At 38.0% G+C, this 18,869-nt stretch overlaps 1 protein-coding gene across 7 annotated transcripts in view; it reads left to right on the top strand.

The window, feature by feature from the left end:
* The window catches only part of MBNL2 (muscleblind like splicing regulator 2), a 176,010-nt gene extending 171,685 nt beyond the window's left edge, over window positions 1-4,325 (top strand). For all 7 annotated transcript variants that reach the window (XM_030921979.1, XM_010387106.2, XM_010387107.2 and 4 more), the window contains one exon: window positions 1,531-4,325. In XM_030921979.1, the coding sequence (XP_030777839.1) occupies window positions 1,531-1,658 (128 nt within the window). In that variant the 3' untranslated portion in view covers window positions 1,659-4,325. The remainder of the gene's footprint in view (window positions 1-1,530) is intronic.
* Window positions 4,326-18,869: the final 14,544 nt, after the last annotated feature.

The following is an 18,869-nucleotide window of genomic DNA, read 5'->3' as shown; positions in this document are numbered from 1 at the left end:
AGTTATTTTAGAAAGATTTTTTCTAAAGTAAAAGAAAGATCACATTATTTGATGTCCTAGAGTGCATTCTTATTTGGAAAACTTACAGATAGGCTTGAAACTAAGGGATGAAATCAAAAAATTTCTATTTGATAATCAAATATCTAAATCTAGAAAATTTGAATATTACCTATTGGCAATGATAATATTCAAAGATAATAGTATTCAAATATTAGATGCTGTGTTTACATATGAAATCATATCTTATTTTTTATTCATGTCTATTTTTCCCAGTTAATTTTAGATTCCTAGGAATATTTAAGAAACAAAGAATGATCTTATCTGAAGTTTTAAGTTTCCATTTACTCTAAATATTTAACATAAATGAGTTCTGTCTCTATTTTTATGAATCCTGTACACATCTGTCTGTTTCAATAAAATAAAGAATACTCATGCTTACTTCACAGGAGGAACTATTTGCATCTACTAAAATTGTTGCATATAAAGTACAGGAGCACTCACTTAAAGGGAAAAAATATCCATGTGGAGAAATTCTAACATAACGGGATAATACACTATGCTTGGGAAAATAAGGTTTTTGCTGGGAATTGAATCCTAGTGTGTAGAAGTATTAGCTAACTCTCATTATAAACAAATTTTACCAGTTATTTCCTAAACAGACTCTTGTTTAATGAATAACTGCTTTGCTTATTAATTACACAAAATTTGGTCAAAGCATTAGAAAAGATGAAATAGTTTCATTAGAGTGTGTTAAAAACTTGACTTTTAACCTCGACATTTAATGGACTGGACCACATGGGCCAAATTCCCTCTCCTTTGCAAAGGTATGGAGCTGGAAATGAACTTAGAGATCAGACTTAAGGGACCACAGCTTGCATTTAATAGTTTACCTTTAGCTTTTGGATGTATTAAGAACTTTTTAACTGCTTTATTAGACTGTTATCCCTTTTACTCTTTGATATGTGACATTTAAATATGCCTTGAATTTGAAACTGGTTGTCGTTATGTGTTGGGAACAAAATTACTTTTGATGGGAATACATTTTTGAATTACAAATGCAAGTTAATAGATAAATAATATCTGATTTATTATATTTTGAACTATTTCTATTTAAGCCTTACAAGTGACTTTTCAGTACAAACAAAATTCTCTGATTAGACTTTCTGATCACCGTAGCAAATATTAATTGGACAATAATGGGAATGTATAATAAAGAGCTATAAAGCAAAAACTTTTTAAAGAAATTGTGGTCTAAACATGCATGCCTCTCTATTTGCTGCCACAGTTTTCCAGAAAGTACTGTGCATTTGAATCATCATTCTTTATAGTGGCCACATAGCAGAAGTGGTTAAGTGTAAAGTTTTTCAGCATGAAGGGCGGGTATTGTGCAAAATTATAATTGCATCAAAATAATGAGAAATTGAAGAAAACTCTGATTTTCAAATGTCTATTTTTGAAGAGTAAAACTTAAACTCATTACTTTTCCTCCCAGAAGGATGCCTAAATCATGCTTGTCTTTCTCTTTAACAGATAATTCTGAAATAATCAGCAGAAATGGAATGGAATGCCAAGAATCTGCATTGAGAATAACTAAACATTGTTACTGTACATACTATCCTGTTTCCTCCTCAATAGAATTGCCACAAACTGCATGCTAAATAAAGATGTAGTTCTTCTGGACAGACCACAACTCTAAGAAGCTAGTGCTGCTATCTCATATATGAGTATTAAATATGGTATGCTTAGTATATTCCAACCTAAGATAGTTAACTACCTGAGACCAGCTGTGATGTTTAAAGACATAAAGGATAAAGTTTACTTTTAAAGGGTTTCTAAACATAGTTTCTGTCCTAGGAATATTGTCTTATCTCCATAACTATAGCTGATGCAGAAAGTCCAGCCAGTTTACTCATTTCGATTCAGAATATTTCAAATTTAGCAATAAACAATTAGCATTAGTTAAAAAAGAAACATATTCCAAGGGCAGGTTCGATTGTAGCTCTAATTACTGTCATGTCATTTACCCACTGGATCAAAGGGTATGTTTCACTTCTTGACAATATAAATGCTGCAGCAAAGACGAGAGGTGAAGTAAAACCAATACCTGTCCTGCAGGTCTAAAATTTGAATGGAAATTCAAGCACAAGTACTAGGGACACATCAAAGTGTGGTGTTTGGTTTGCCTGGAGATGCCGCATTGAATCATGTGATTCTAGATTAACATTAAATAGATTGAAAAAGAAACTTTGCACGGTATGAGCTTCATACCCCACCAAACAAAGTCTTGAAGGTATTATTTTACAAGTATATTTTTAAAGTTGTTTTATAAGAGAGACTTTGTAGAAGTGCCTAGATTTTGCCAGACTTCATCCAGCTTGACAAGAATGAGAGGCCCATGCCAACAGTCTAATCTAAGAGATTAGTCTTTCAAACTCACCATCCGGTTGCCTGTTACAGAATAACTCTTCTTAACTAAAAACCTAGTCAAACAAGGAAGCTGTAGGTGAGGAGATCTGTATAATATTCTAATTTAAGTAAGTTTGAGTTTAGTCACTGCAAATTTGACTGTGACTTTAATCTAAATTACTATGTAAACAAAAAGTAGATAGTTTCACTTTTTAAAAAATATCCATTACTGTTTTGCATTTCAAAAGTTGGATTAAAGGGTTGTAACTGACTACAGCATGGAAAAAATAGTTCTTTTAATTCTTTCACCTTAAAACATATTTTATGTCTCAAAAGTATAAAAAACTTTAATACAAGTACATACATATTATATATACACATACATATATATACTATATATGGATGAAACATATTTTAATGTTGTTTACTTTTTTAAATACTTGGTTGATCTTCAAGGTAATAGCGATACAATTAAATTTTGTTCAGAAAGTTTGTTTTAAAGTTTATTTTAAGCACTATCGTACCAAATATTTCATATTTCACATTTTATATGTTGCACATAGCCTATACAGTACCTACATAGTTTTTAAATTATTGTTTAAAAAACAAAACAGCTGTTATAAATGAATATTATGTGTAATTGTTTCAAATATCCATTTTCTTTGTGAACATATTAGTGATTGAAGTATTTTGACTTTTGAGATTGAATGTAAAATATTTTAAATTTGGGATCATCACCTGTTCTGAAAACTAGATGCACCAACCATATCATTATTTGTTTGAGGAAAAAAAAGAAATTTGCATTTTAATTCATGTTGGTCAAAGTCGAATTACTATCTATTTATCTTATATCGTAGATCTGATAACCCTATCTAAAAGAAAGTCACATGCTAAGTGTAATCTTACATAGTGCTTGTATCGTTGCATTTGTTTTAATTTGTGGAAAAGTATTGTATCTAACTTGTATTACTTTGGTAGTTTCATCTTTATGTATTATTGATATTTGTAATTTTCTCAACTATAACAATGTAGTTACGCTACAACTTGCCTAAAACGTTCAAACTTGTTTTCTTTTTTCTGTTTTATTTCTTTGTTAATTCATTTAAACTCAATGAAAACACAGTATACATTACTAAAAGGTAAATTATGGGAATCACTGAAATATTTTTGTAGATTAATTATAACATTGTCTTTTTTTCTTTTGTTTCATGATTTTGATTTTTAAAATTATTAGCACACAACTATTTTCAGCCCTTTAATAATGGAGCATCAAAAACATCACCTGTATCCCCAAGGAAATATAGAAGACTGTATTTTTTACTATGATATCCATTTTCCAGAATTGTGATTACAATATGCAAAGAGTCATAAATATGCCATTTACAATAAGGAGGAGGCAAGGCAAATGCATAGATGTACAAATATATGTACAACAGATTTTGCTTTTTATTTATTTATAATGTAATTTTATAGAATAATTCTGGGATTTGAGAGGATCTAAAACTATTTTTCTGTATAAATATTATTTGCCAAAAGTTTGTTTATATTCAGAAGTCTGACTATGATGAATAAATCTTAAATGCTTTGTTTAATTAAAAAACAAAAATCACCAATATCCAAGACATGAAGATATCAATTCAACAAATACTGTAGTTAAGAGACTAACTCTCCACTTGTATGGGAACTACATTTCACTCTTGGTTTTCAGGATATAACAGCACTTCACCGAAATATTCTTTCAGCCATACCACTGGTAACATTTCTACTAAATCTTTCTGTAACACTTAAAAGAATTCCCTCATTCATTACCTTACAGTGTAAACAGGAGTCTAATTTGTATCAATACTATGTTTTGGTTGTAATATTCAGTTCACTCACCCAATGTACAACCAATGAAATAAAAGAAGCATTTAAAAGGATTGTATAGTCTTCCTTCTTTTTGTGTTGAGACAGATTGATAATTCGCCAAACAAAACGGTTTCACCTTCACACATATAGTATTTGTTAACTTCAAAGAAGACCAAACTCTGGTCTTCGAATGGGAGATTGGTAGTTTTTGCTTTTGGCTTTGGCTTGTTCACAGCAAGAAAAACAATTAAAAATGGTAATTTGAGAAGTATGTTTAGTATTCTTTAAAATTAGAAGTAAAAATAAATCCCACCACTCAGCCGTCTTCTTCACATCTCAGACTGATAATGAAGATACGGGATCAATGGCATCAATAACTACATGGGAAACAAAATGTCAGTTTCATGAATGGATTTTTAAAAGGGCCCATTAAGCTGTAACACAGGCTTCTGTAAGAGCTTGATGGGATAACATGATTCAGACCTGAGGCTGCAGAAAGAGACAGAATGGTGAGTTCTGTTCTATGCAGAGGTCCTGGCCAGGTGGCTCAAGAATAGAACAGGAATTCAACAAAGAGAGGGTGATGAGGGTCCCTGCTATTCTGTCAGTAACCAGCCTCCTCCTAAGAGGTGGTGTGTGGGCAGAAGGAGCGGCAGAAACTCCTTCTTCAGCCTTTTGAGACCCACCATTTTTGTCAAGGAAGGTGCTATTGGCCTTTTGGGTGGGAACATTCCTTGTCATACTGAGATTGGCAGAAATTGCCTCCTCTGTGGGCCAAGGCAGAAACATGAGTTTTTCTCCATGGCAGATTTAAAGCTTTAGGCCTCCTGAGTGGTTATGATATAGCATAGAAAACACACATATTCAGCAGATACAAATAAAGCTGCTTGTATTTTTTAACTATCCCATCAGGATTTCCAAGGGTAAAAATACTTTTAACACCTCTGTGGATATTTGAAAATATGGCCGTATATTTGGATGAGTGATTTTTGTACTGTAATGCAAAAGAAAATCTATCTCATCAGTCATTCCCTACAAAAATCATTCTGTTAATAGTAAGTTCAAGATGTCAACTTCAGAGAGCAAGTTATTATTTTAAGTGAAAAATCTAAAACTGTACACCTGGTTTCATGAAGTATAAGTTCTATCAGTAGACTGGCTATTCATGGTACTACATCAAAATCAAAAACAAAACTTAAACCTCTCGGGATAAAAAAACTATCTCTTCAGCATAGAAAATATTTGGGTATAAAATACCAATTATCTCATAATTATCTGACAAAAGAAAAGTGTCATTTCAGTTTTGGGCTCTCCAAATTTAAAACGATGTTTCAAATCAGAAATTCATTCTTTATTATTAAAGTTCTATTGCAATGCCACAGATTTTAGGGGCAGCTAGGAAAATCAAAATAAAGTTCAATGTTCTGATATTTATAAAAAGATGGTACTGGTTCCCTGCAGAATGATTTCTGCAGGGGCAACCCCCACCCCTTCTCCCCACCTCCAAAATATCCTAGGGTGTCTCTGAAATATTGGGCAATTGTTGCTGGACTAATTTATCTCCATAGAAATGACTGAGTCACTGTGAATAAGCATGATTCACACAGAATGAAACATAGTAATGATTCCCTCTGTGCTCTTAGTTGGGAAGATAGATGGCAAGGATGGGAAAGGGTGGAATTGAGAATGTTCACCAGGGAGCTACTTATGTGCCAAGTTCTATGCTAAATATTCTATATATGTTTCTAACAAGCCCACCCTGTGTTGGAGAGAATTACTAACAACCGATAAGTGAATTCTGACTGCTACAGAGATTCCTCTTCAAGGCACATAGAGATTCTGCTGTGAGAAGCATCTTGCTTCTAGATCAACACTTCTAGTGTCTGCCCTTAGGATGACTAGCTGCCCAGCTCAGCTGAAAACCTCTGCCCAGTACCTGTCAAAGGTTTGACCAACTGGCTTGTGACTTCAGTTTCCTCCACTGTCAGCTACTTTGAAAAATGTCCACCCATTTGAGGTGTCCCTGTGGCACCCACCATGTAAACTGTAAAAATGCTACTAGGCCTAAATTATAATGAAACCATTTCAGATAGCCCATCAAATCTGGTGAAAACCCATATAGTTGTTTACATGAAATAAGGCATAAACAGAGAGTCACTGGTTTTGTTCACATATATTTTACATAGTCCTTAGGGTTACAAAGAATCTATTATACCCATAATGTAGATGAAAAAAATCAAGACTCATAAAAATTAACTGTCAAGATCACATAGAACAAGCCCTGGCTTGCCCCAACTCTACAGCCAAGTTAAAAGAGCTTGATTTGTGGCAGCCTTCAGGTCAAAATTTCATTAAAAAATTCAGAGTGAAGCATTTATCCAGGTTTAAGGTGAAGTTATAAGAATCCTTTACTTGGTTACTTAAGATAAAGATATTCTTCCCTATCCCAAGAATATGATTTATGAAATATCTTGAAACTATGGGCTACAAAGTACTCTGCTAGATTTAGGACATGGCCCAGTTCTTTATTAGGACCAGAGGCAATAGAAGAAATGTTATATTGTACCATTACTCCAGTGTTACCCAGAGTCTTTTGTTTGTTTGCTTGTTTGTTTATCAAGCTTCTATATGGTTCTCCTGAAATAAAATATATAATGATGGTCATTGAATTTTTCCTAATAATAATGTGGAATTAAGTCATGATGCAGCTAGCATGTGAAAAGATATAACATGTGAAAAGATGTAACTTGAAAGTCTGGGGAAAACAGCCAGAGAGAATAAATTTCTGCATCAAGGCCACACAGGAATGTGAACCCCTAAAATCCAATTGCCTCCAGAGAGGCTGAGAAATTAAATGTTGCTATTGTTGAGCCCTTTCTCTCATGATGCTTCTGTGGGTTTTTCCAATACTTTGTTTATATAAATGAAGGTAGAGATTTATATTTGCCCTTGTGTGTAAACTAAAACGATCTAAATCAGAACAGTCTAACTTTTCTTTTGCTAGAGAACATTTCCTTCCAACAAAAGATCACCCTACAAAAGTCCACAAACCAAATCGCAGCAACGGGCTCCTGTTGCAGGGAGGTCTCTTTCCTGAGATCCCTGAATAAGCTCTGCAGTCCAGAGATGGAAACCCATGCATTTAAATGTAAAATGTGTGGCTTTACAGAGGGAGAGAAATGTATTCAAAGTAGCGTGACAGCTTAGAAAAGCTGCCTCTTCAGTTCTAAATCTGTCTGAGCAAATTGATCAGATATATACAGAAGTAACAAACATACTACAGAATAAATATATTTTCAACACTCTCACATGCATATTTTTATATAGAGAGCAGTCTAAACGCATTAGCATTCATAAACACAAAGTCGAATGTTTTTCAGAGCTACAGAATGGAAAGATCAGTGTCTGCATTCCACAGTAGTTTAAGAGCTGGTTAAGAACTAAGTTGCGGGTCACACTGCCCAAGTTTAACTCTCAACTGTACTTTTTAACAGCTCGTAAGCATCAAGGTGTTTTCACCAATAAGCTGAGTCTCACAATCGAATGTACCTTGCTGGGACATATTGAGGTTTAAGTGAGATAATATATGCTAATCAGATAGAGCAGGACCTGACACTTAGCAAGATTTCAGTGAGTATCAATTATTATTCTTAAAATAATATTAAAATGAGCTCTTGTGTTTCCGTGTAAGTATTTATATCCTTTTTCTGTCCAAACATCTCTTGGCAACTAAGAGGCGCCTCTTCTATTTCCTCAATGACAATGCCAAAAACTGATGGGCAAATTATAGAAAATTCCTAATAACAAATAATGAGCTAGATTATTTTTGTGGAAACCTATAATTACTTCAATTCAACAAGTGTTCACTGAGCACCGTCTAAGCCCTGCTGAGCCATTAAACTGATGTGAACATGGCCAAAGTCTAATGCTCTGCCCTCAAGAGGCTTATCATGTGGCACAACAGAAACTGTTAAAAATAGAGAAAGGAGGAAGAGGATTGTATCGGTTTCCTAGGGCTCCCACAACAAACCACAAAAAGGGTGACTTCATAGAAATTTTAGGCTGGGTGCGGTGGCTCACACCAGTAATCCCAGCCTTTTGGGGGACCAAGGTGGGCGGATCACCTGAGGTCAGGAGTTCGAGACCAGCTTGGTGAAACTGTCTCTACTAAAAATACAAAAATTAGCTGGGCATGGTGGTATGCACCTGTAATTCCAACTACTCTGGAGGCTGAGGAAGGAGAATCACTTGAACCCAGGAGGTGGAGGTTGCAGTGAGCCGAGACCGAGCCACTGCACTCCAGCCTGGCAACAATAACAACAAAAACAATATAAATGTATTCTCTTACAACTCTGGAGGCTGGAAGTTGGAAATCAATGTGTCAGCAGGGCCACGTTCCTCCTGAGATTCCAGTAGAATCCTTTCTTGACTCTTCTAGTTTCTGCTGGTGGCTGTCAGTCCTTGGCATTTTTTGGTTTGCAGCTGCATGGCTCTACTCTGTCTCTGTCATTACATGGCCTTCCCATTGTCTGTCTCTACCTTCACATCATCTTATGAACACACTGGTCATATTAGATTAGAGCCCACCCTAATGTCTTCATCTTAGCTCAATTACATCTGCAAAGACCCTATTTCCAAAAAAAGCCACATTCACAGGTATGGGGTTAGGACTTAAATGTGTGTTTTTGGAAGGACACAATTTAACCCACAGCAATAATAAGGGGGGTTGAATCAAGATTGCTTTCTATAGATTGCGAAGTATTAATAAAATACTTTGATCATGGTTTCTGTTGCTTTTTTAGTTAGGAGACATGAACCACAGGGAATATGACGACCAAAGCCACCATCCCTCAGGGAGAATCTTGTGTTTGTTTGCCTGTTTCTGTTTTGTCTGCAGAACGAAGCATTTGGAATGCAAGATCTTCTAACTTCCATTCTGGATACAACAATCTGTGATTTATGAACACCTAGCACATTTCTGACTGAACTCAACATTTATTGTACTTGGTAATTTTGATTTGCAAATATATTTCATTGTTTGTAAGTTTGCATTGACCAGACTAATTTAACTTAGCCTGTGTTGCAGGGGTAGGCCCTTTCTTTCTTTCAATAGACATCAGAAACTTCAGAAACCCTTCATAAGATGTTGTAGTCAAGTTTGTCCCAAAAGGCCAAGTGGGCTGTCTGGAGCAAGGAAAAATATACCTAGCATTTTCTGTACCTTTATATTGTGATAACCTCTTAACATGAAGTGTCTCATTTGATCTTTACAATAACTTGAATGGTTGATTCTATTATAAGCATCCCTATTTATAGATAAGAAAACTGAGGACTGGAAAGTTTAGATGACTTAACAAGTCAACAAGTTTGTAGTGAAGTGAAGATTCAAACACAGCCAGTCTGCCTCTAGATCCCTAGTGTTTTGCTACCTTATTACTCCAAATGTGGTCCTTGAGCCAGACACAGGACTACCTGAAGATGTGCTAGAAATGCAGAATCCAAGGCTGCACCCCAGACCTACTCCCAAGGGACACATATGCACCTTAAAATCTGAAAAGTGGTGCTGTGGTACTCAGGACCAATCCCCCTTCAGATACTCTGTTGACTCTGCAAAGCAATGAATGAAGACCATTGACAACACTGGACCATTTTGGTGTTCCTTATTAGTAACAATTCAAAAGAATTGTCATTGGATACAAAGACATCATATGTCTCTCATTTTACTCTTGCTCCTTCTTGATCTGCTCTCCATATGGCAGCCAGCACCTTCATAAAATAGAAATCAGATCACGGCATCATTTCCATCAGAGATGGATCCAGGCTTTGTGGGGCTGGAAGCTTATAAAATTGGGGAAGGGAGTTCTTAAAGAAAAAGAACCCCCAAGAGGGGCAGAGCAAAATGGCCAAATAGGAACAGCTCCAGTCTCCAACTCCCAGCGCGAGCGACACAGAAGACCAGTGATTTCTGCATTTTCAACTGAGGTACTGGGTCCATCTCACTAGGGAGTGCCGGACAATCGGTGCTGGTCAGCTGCTGCAGCCTGACCAGCGAGAGCTGAAGCAGGGCGAGGCATCGCCTCACCTGGGAAGCGCAAGGGGGAAGGGAATCCGTTTTCCTAGCCAGGGGAACTGAGACACACAACACCTGGAAAATCAGGTAACTCCCACCCCAATACTGCGCTTTAAGCAAACAGGCACACCAGGAGAATATATCCCACACCTGGCCGGGAGGGTCCCACACCCACGAAGCCTCCCTCATTGCTAACACAGCAGACTGCGATCTAACTGCAAGGCAGCAGCGAGGCTGGGGGAGGGGCGCCCGCCATTGCTGAGGCTTAAGTAGGTAAACAAAGCCGCTGGGAGGCTGGAACTGGGTGGAGCTCACAGCAGCTCAAGGAAACCTGCCTGTCTCTGTAGACTCCACCTCTGGGGACAGGGCACAGCTAAACAACAACAACAAAAAGCAGCAGAAACCTCTGCAGACGCAAACGACTCTGTCCGACAGCTTTGAAGAGAGCAGTGGATCTCCCAACACGGAGGTTGAGATCTGAGAGGGGACAGACTGCCTGCTCAAGTGGGTCCCTGACCCCCGAGTAGCCTAACTGGGAGACATCCCCCACTAGGGGCAGACTGACACCCCACACCTCACAGGGTGGAGAACACCCCTGAGAGGAAGCTTCCAAAGTAAGAATCAGACAGGTACACTCGCTGTTCAGCAATATTCTATCTTCTGCAGCCTCTGCTGCTGATACCCAGGCAAACAGGGTCTGGAGTGGACCTCAAGCAATCTCCAACAGACCTACAGCTGAGGGTCCTGACTGTTAGAAGGAAAACTATCAAACAGGAAGGACACCTACACCAAAACCCCATCAGTACGTCACCATCATCAAAGACCAGAGACAGATAAAACCACAAAGATGGGGAAAAAGCAGGGCAGAAAAGCTGGAAATTCAAAAAATAAGAGCGCATCTCCCCATGCAAAGGAGCGCAGCTCGTCGCCAGCAACGGATCAAAGCTGGATGGAGAATGACTTTGACGAGATGAGAGAAGAAGGCTTCAGTCCATCAAATTTCTCAGAGCTAAAGGAGGAATTACATACCCAGCACAAAGAAACTAAAAGTCTTGAAAAAAGAGTGGAAGAATTGATAGCTAGAATAATTAATGCAGAGAAGGTCATAAACGAAATGACAGAGATGAAAACATTGACACAAGAAATAAGTGACAAATGCACAAGCTTCAGTAACCGACTCGATCACCTGGAAGAAAGAGTATCAGCGACTGAGGATCAAATGAATGAAATGAAGCGAGAAGAGAAACAAAAAGAAAAAACAGGAAAAAGAAATGAACAAAGCCTGCAAGGAGTATGGGATTATGTAAAAAGACCAAATCTACGTCTGATTGGGGTGCCTGAAAGTGAGGGGGAAAATGGAACCAAGTTGGAAAACACTCTTCAAGATATCATCCAGGAGAACTTCCCCAGCCTAGTAGGGCAGGCCAACATTCAAATTCAGGAAATACAGAGAACGCCACAAAGATACTCCTCCAGAAGAGCAACTCCAAGACACATCATTGCCAGATTCACCAAAGTTGAAGTGAAGGAAAAAATCTTAAGGGCAGCCAGAGAGAAAGGTTGGGTTACCCACAAAGGGAAGCCCATCAGACTAACAGCAGATCTCTCGGCAGAAACTCTACAAGCCAGAAGAGAGTGGGGGCCAATATTCAACATTCTTAAAGAAAAGAATTTTCAACCCAGAATTTCATATCCAGCCAAACTAAGCTTCATAAGTGAAGGAGAAATAAAATCCTTTACAGATAAGCAAATGCTTAGAGATTTTGTCACCACCAGGCCTGCCTTACAAGAGACCCTGAAGGAAGCACTAAACATGGAAAGGAACAACCGGTACCAGCCATTGCAAAAACATGCCAAAATGTAAAGACCATTAAGGCTAGGAAGAACCTACATCAACTAACGAGCAAAATAACCAGTTAATATCATAATGGCAGGATCAAGTTCACACATAACAATATTAACCTTAAATGTCAATGGACTAAATGCTCCAATTAAAAGACACAGACTGGCAAACTGGATAAAGAGTCAAGACCCATCAGTCTCTGTATTCAGGAGACCCATCTCACATGCAGAGACATACATAGGCTCAAAATAAAGGGATGGAGGAAGATCTACCAAGCAAATGGAGAACAAAAAAAAGCAGGGGTTGCAATCCTAGTCTCTGATAAAACAGACTTTAAACCATCAAAGATCAAAAGAGACAAAGAAGGCCATTACATAATGGTAAAGGGATCAATTCAACAGGAAGAGCTAACTCTCCTAAATATATATGCACCCAATACAGGAGCACCCAGATTCATAAAGCAAGTCCTTAGAGACTTACAAAGAGACTTAGACTCCCATACAATAATAATGGGAGACTTCAACACTCCACTGTCAACATTAGACAGATCAACGAGACAGAAAGTTAACAAGGATATCCAGAAATTGAACTCAGCTCTGCACCAAGCAGACCTAATAGACATCTATAGAACTCTCCACCCCAAATCAACAGAATATACATTCTTCTCAGCACCACATCGCACTTATTCCAAAATTGACCACATAATTGGAAGTAAAGCACTCCTCAGCAAATGTACAAGAACAGAAATTGTAAGAAACAGTATCTCAGACCACAGTGCAATCAAACTAGAACTCAGGACTAAGAAACTCAATCAAAACTGCTCAACTACATGGAAACTGAACAACCTGCTCCTAAATGACTACTGGGTACATAACGAAATGAAGGCAGAAATAAAGATGTTCTTTGAAACCAATGAGAACAAAGATACAACATACCAGAATCTCTGGGACACATTTAAAGCAGTGTGTAGAGGGAAATTTATAGCACTAAATGCCCACAAGAGAAAGCAGGAAAGATCTAAAATGGACACTCGAACATCACAATTAAAAGAACTAGAGAAGCAAGAGCAAACACATTCAAAAACTAGCAGAAGGCAAGAAATAACTAAGATCAGAGCAGAACTGAAGGAGATAGAGACACAAAAAACCCTCCAAAAAATCAATGAATCCAGGAGTTGGTTTTTTGAAAAGATCAACAAAATTGACAGACCGCTAGCAAGACTAATAAAGAAGAAAAGAGAGAAGAATCAAATAGACACAATAAAAAATGACAAAGGGGATATCACCACCGACCCCACAGAAATACAAACTACCATCAGAGAATACTATAAATATCTCTACACAAATAAACTAGAAAATCTAGAAGAAATGGATAATTTCCTGGACACTTACACTCTTTGAAGACTAAACCAGGAAGAAGTTGAATCCCTGAATAGACCAATAGCAGGCTTTGAAATTGAGGCAACAATTAATAGCCTACCCACCAAAAAAAGTCCAGGACCAGATGGATTCACAGCTGAATTCTACCAAAGGTACAAGGAGGAGCTGGTACCATTCCTTCTGAAACTATTCCAATCAATAGAAAAAGAGGGAATCCTCCCTAACTCATTTGATGAGGCCAACATCATCCTGATACCAAAGCCTGGCAGAGACACAACAAAAAAAGAGAACTTTAGACCAATATCCCTGATGAACATCGATGCAAAAATCCTCAATAAAATACTGGCAAACCGGATTCAGCAGCACATCAAAAAGCTTATCCACCATGATCAAGTGGGCTTCATCCCTGGGATGCAAGGCTGGTTCAACATTCGCAAATCAATATATGTAATCCAGCATATAAACAGAACCAAAGACAAGAACCACATGATTATCTCAATAGATGCAGAAAAGGCCTTTGACAAAATTCAACAGCCCTTCATGCTAAAAATGTTCAATAAATTCGGTATTGATGGAACGTACCTCAAAATAATAAGAGCTATTTATGACAAACCCACAGCCAATATCATACTGAATGGGCAAAAACTGGAAAAATTCTCTCTGAAAACTGGCACAAGACAGGGATGCCCTCTCTCACCACTCCTATTCAACATAGTGTTGGAAGTTCTGGCTAGGGCAATCAGGCAAGAGAAAGAAATCAAGGGTATCCAGTCAGGAAAAGAAGAAGTCAAATTGTCCCTGTTTGCAGATGACATGATTGTATATTTAGAAAACCCCATTGTCTCAGCCCAAAATCTCCTTAAGCTGAGAAGCAACTTCAGCAAAGTCTCAGGATACAAAATTAATGTGCAAAAATCACAAGCATTCTTATACACCAGTAACAGACAGAGAGCCAAATTAGGAATGAACTTCCATTCATAATTGCTTCAAAGAGAATAAAATACCTAGGAATCCAACTGACAAGGGATGTAAAGGACCTTTTCAAGGAGAACTACAAACCACTGCTCAGTGAAATCAAAGAGGACACAAACAAATGGAAGAACATACCATGCTCATGGATAGGAAGAATCAATATTGTGAAAACGGCCATACTGCCCAAGGTAATTTATAGATTCAATGCCATCCCCATCAAGCTACCAATGAGTTTCTTCACAGAATTGGAAAAAACTGCTTTAAAGTTCATATGGAACCAAAAAAGAGCCCGCATTGCCAAGACAATCCTAAGTCATAAGAACAAAGCTGGAGGCATCACGCTACCTGACTTCAAACTATACTACAAGGCTACAGTAACCAAAACAGCATGGTACTGGTACCAAAACAGAGAGGTAGACCAATGGAACAGAACAGAGTCCTCAGAAATAATACCACACATCTACAGCCATCTGATCTTTGACAAACCTGAGAGAAACAAGAAATGGGGAAAGGATTCCCTATTTAATAAATGGTGCTGGGAAAATTGGCTAGCCATAAGTAGAAAGCTGAAACTGGATCCTTTCCTTACTCCTTATACGAAAATTAATTCAAGATGGATTAGAGACTTAAATGTTAGACCCAATACCATAAAAACCCTAGAAGAAAACCTAGGTAGTACCATTCAAGACATAGGCATGGGCAAGGACTTCATGTCTAAAACACCAAAAGCAATGGCAGCAAAAGCCAAAATTGACAAATAGGATCTAATTAAACTAAAGAGCTTCTGCACAGCAAAAGAAACTACCATCAGAATGAACAGGCAACCTACAGAATGGGAGAAAATTTTTGCAATCTACTCATCAGACAAAGGGCTAATATCCAGAACCTACAAAGAACTCAAACAAATTTACAAGAAAAAAACAAACAACCCCATCAAAAAGTGGGCAAAGGATATGAACAGACATTTCTCAAAAGAAGACATTCATACAGCCAACAGACACATGAAAAAATGCTCATCATCACTGGCCGTCAGAGAAATGCAAATGAAAACCACAGTGAGATACCATCTCACACCAGTTAGAATGGCAATCATTAAAAAGTCAGGAAACAATAGGTGATGAAGAGGATGTGGAGAAATAGGAACACTTTTACACTGTTGGTGGGACTGTAAACTAGTTCAATCATTATGCAAAACAGTATGGTGATTCCTCAAGGATCTAGAACTAGATGTACCATATGACCCAGCCATCCCATTACTGGGTATATACCCAAAGAATCATAAATCATGCTGCTATAAAGACACATGCACACGTATGTTTATTGCGGCACTATTCACAATAGCAAAGACTTGGAATCAACCCAAATGTCCATCAGTGACAGACTGGATTAAGAAAATATGGCACATATACACCATGGAATACTATGCAGCCATAAAAAAGGATGAGTTTGTGTCCTTTGTAGGGACATGGATGCAGCTGGAAACCATCATTCTCAGCAAACTATCACAAGAACAGAAAACCAAACACCACATGTTCTCACTCATAGGTGGGAACTGAACAATGAGATCACTTGGACTCGGGAAGGGGAACATCACACACCGGGGCCTATCACGGGGAGGGGGAGGGGGGAGGGGGGAGGGATTGCATTGGGAGTTATAGCTGATGTAAATGACGAGTTGATGGGTGCTGACGAGTTGATGGGTGCAGCACACCAACATGGCACAAGTATACATATGTAACAAACCTGCACGTTATGCACATGTACCCTAGAGCTTAAAGTATAATAATAATAATAATAATAAAAAAAATTTTCAAATGCATGTGGTATGTAGGATGGAGACATAAAGAGAGAGAAAAAAAAGAACCCCAAAATAAATATAAAGTTAAATACAAAAGTAAATATATAGAAAAGCAATATGCCATTTTTATAAATTATCCATTGGACACACTACTATGACATGTTTTATTTAAATTTCTCACTGTATCGCCTTTGATTACAACCTCACATGACACTTTCTTGTAATATCATTTCCCACACAGATAACAAAAAGGTAATTCAGTCTTACTTGTAGTATGGTTGGATGAAATTTGCTTTTTAATATAGATTTTTTGTATTGATAATTTTAACATGCAACTTCACATATACACATACGCACACATATCCTCACTGCTTATCATGCAAACATAAGAATTCTAAGTTCTATTTTACACAATTCTTATTTGAAAAGGAAAAAATTGGCATTTATAATTGTGCTTTGTTATCCTAAAAGATAAGTATAAAAAAAGAATAAATCCTCTGCTTAGAATTGTATGCATCTGATGACTAGAATGTTCCATGGACTAGCATTCACCACATATACCTTAAACCTTTTCCTTTCCACTACCTGCTTACTCCCAGGGCTGGGTGCTGTAAGACACACTCACACTGCAATGAAAACCAGTGGTCATACTACACCTTCATGTCGTAATACTGGGTAAGCAGCACCTATACTGAGATGGCTAACAACATTAGCCAAACACAGAAATGTCTCTATGAGCCACATAACTGCATTTCACCAAGCCCGAGCTAGATGCATACCAGTCAACTTCCTTGGAGCCAGATATCAAAAATGACCATGGCCACTCCAGTGTCACTCCACAAAAGGGAGTGTGATAGAAGGGATGTCAGTATGTAAAAAGAGAGTGATCCTAAACAATTGCCAATTTTATAAAACCATGACCTTGAACACATACAAAGCTACGAAAGCCACAGTTCCTCCCAGGTTTGTTTTGTTTGTTTGTTTGTTTGTTTTGAGACACAGTCTTGCTCTGTTGCCCAGGCTGGAGTGCAGTGGCACCATCTCGGTTCACTGCAACCTATGCCTCCGGGGTTCAAGCGATTCTCCTGCCTCAGCCTCCTGAGTAGCTGGGATTACAGGAGTGCACCACCACACCTGGCTAATTTTTGTATTTGTAGTAGAGATGGGGTTTTATCATGTTGGTCAGGCTGGTCTCAATCTCCTAACCTCATGATCTGCTCACCTCAGCCTCCCAAAGTGCTGGGATTATAGGCATGAGCCACTTCCCATTTTCTTAAAAGGACTCACACAAGTGGTAGGTCCTGAAGCTTAAGCTTCATTAGTTTCATGGCAGATCTGCCTCTGTCCTCTATTTTAAACAAACAAGTAGCAATGACAATAAACTTTCACTCTTCTCTGACTTCCCACTGCTCTTAGGATAAAATTCAACCCTTTTGCCCTGACTGACACCTTCTCCAACCTCATCCATTACCATGTTCCCCTGAGCAAACTACCGTCTAACCCCTCTGAACTCCTGCATTTCTCAAAGGACACAGAGTTCTTTCTGCCTCCTGAATTCCTTTCCTTCTGCCTGAAATGCTTGCCTTCTTTCTTGGGTCATAGCAAAATCATTTTCTTCTGAAGGTGATATCACCTCGTCCCAGACCTCAAGTGGCATATTTAATCTCTGCACTATGTTTATTGCTGCCATAGCAGCTATCACATTGTGTAACCATCTTGCTCATCTCTGTTTCAGTTGCATTATCTGCCTCTCATCGGAATTTAATCTCCATGATGGCAGGTCCCTTGTCTTGTTCACCACCTTTATTAGTCAGTTCTCATGCTGCTGATAAAGATGTACCCAAGACTGGGTAATTTATAAAGAAGAAGAGGTTTAATGGACTCACAGTTCCACTTGGCTGGGGAGGCCTCACAATCATGATGGAAGGTGAAAGGCACATCTTACATGGTGGCAGGCAAGACAGAATGAGAGCCAAGCAAAGGGAAAACTCGTTATAAAATCGTCAGATCTCATGAGACTTATTCACTACCATGAGAACAGTATTGGGGAAACTGCCTCCATGATTCAATTATCTCCCACTGGGTCCCTCCCGGACCACGTGGGAATTATGAGAGCTACAATTCAAGATGAGATTTGGGTGGGGACACAGTCAAGCTACATCACCATCATATCCCCTTTGCTCACAACGGTGTCAGAACACAACAGACTTCAATTCATATTTGTCAAGTGAATGATTAGTAAATCTGGGATGTCAGCAGAGATAGGCATAAATAAAATCTAAAACTATGAAATTAAAATAGTGATTCAATACATTTGCTACACACTCTACATTCTTGGCTAAGGAGCTAAGCAGAGATCCACTTAATAACAAGTATTTTTGAGCCTCTAATGCGTATATTACAAAATGCTAGACAACATGAAAAACAAAGGGCTTATTTCCTTATTAGATTGTAAACAATCTGAAACCATCCCACTTCCTATAATCTAGAGAAAGAAAAAAAATACAGATGGAAACAAAATACACGATATATATTGAGATATCTCGTGATGAG

The sequence above is a fragment of the Rhinopithecus roxellana genome, chromosome 18 (genome assembly GCF_007565055.1).
Source record: "Rhinopithecus roxellana isolate Shanxi Qingling chromosome 18, ASM756505v1, whole genome shotgun sequence".
NCBI lineage: Eukaryota > Metazoa > Chordata > Mammalia > Primates > Cercopithecidae > Rhinopithecus > Rhinopithecus roxellana.
The sequence above is the reverse complement of the archived record's forward strand: the minus strand, read 5'-3'. Positions and strand labels throughout refer to the sequence as shown.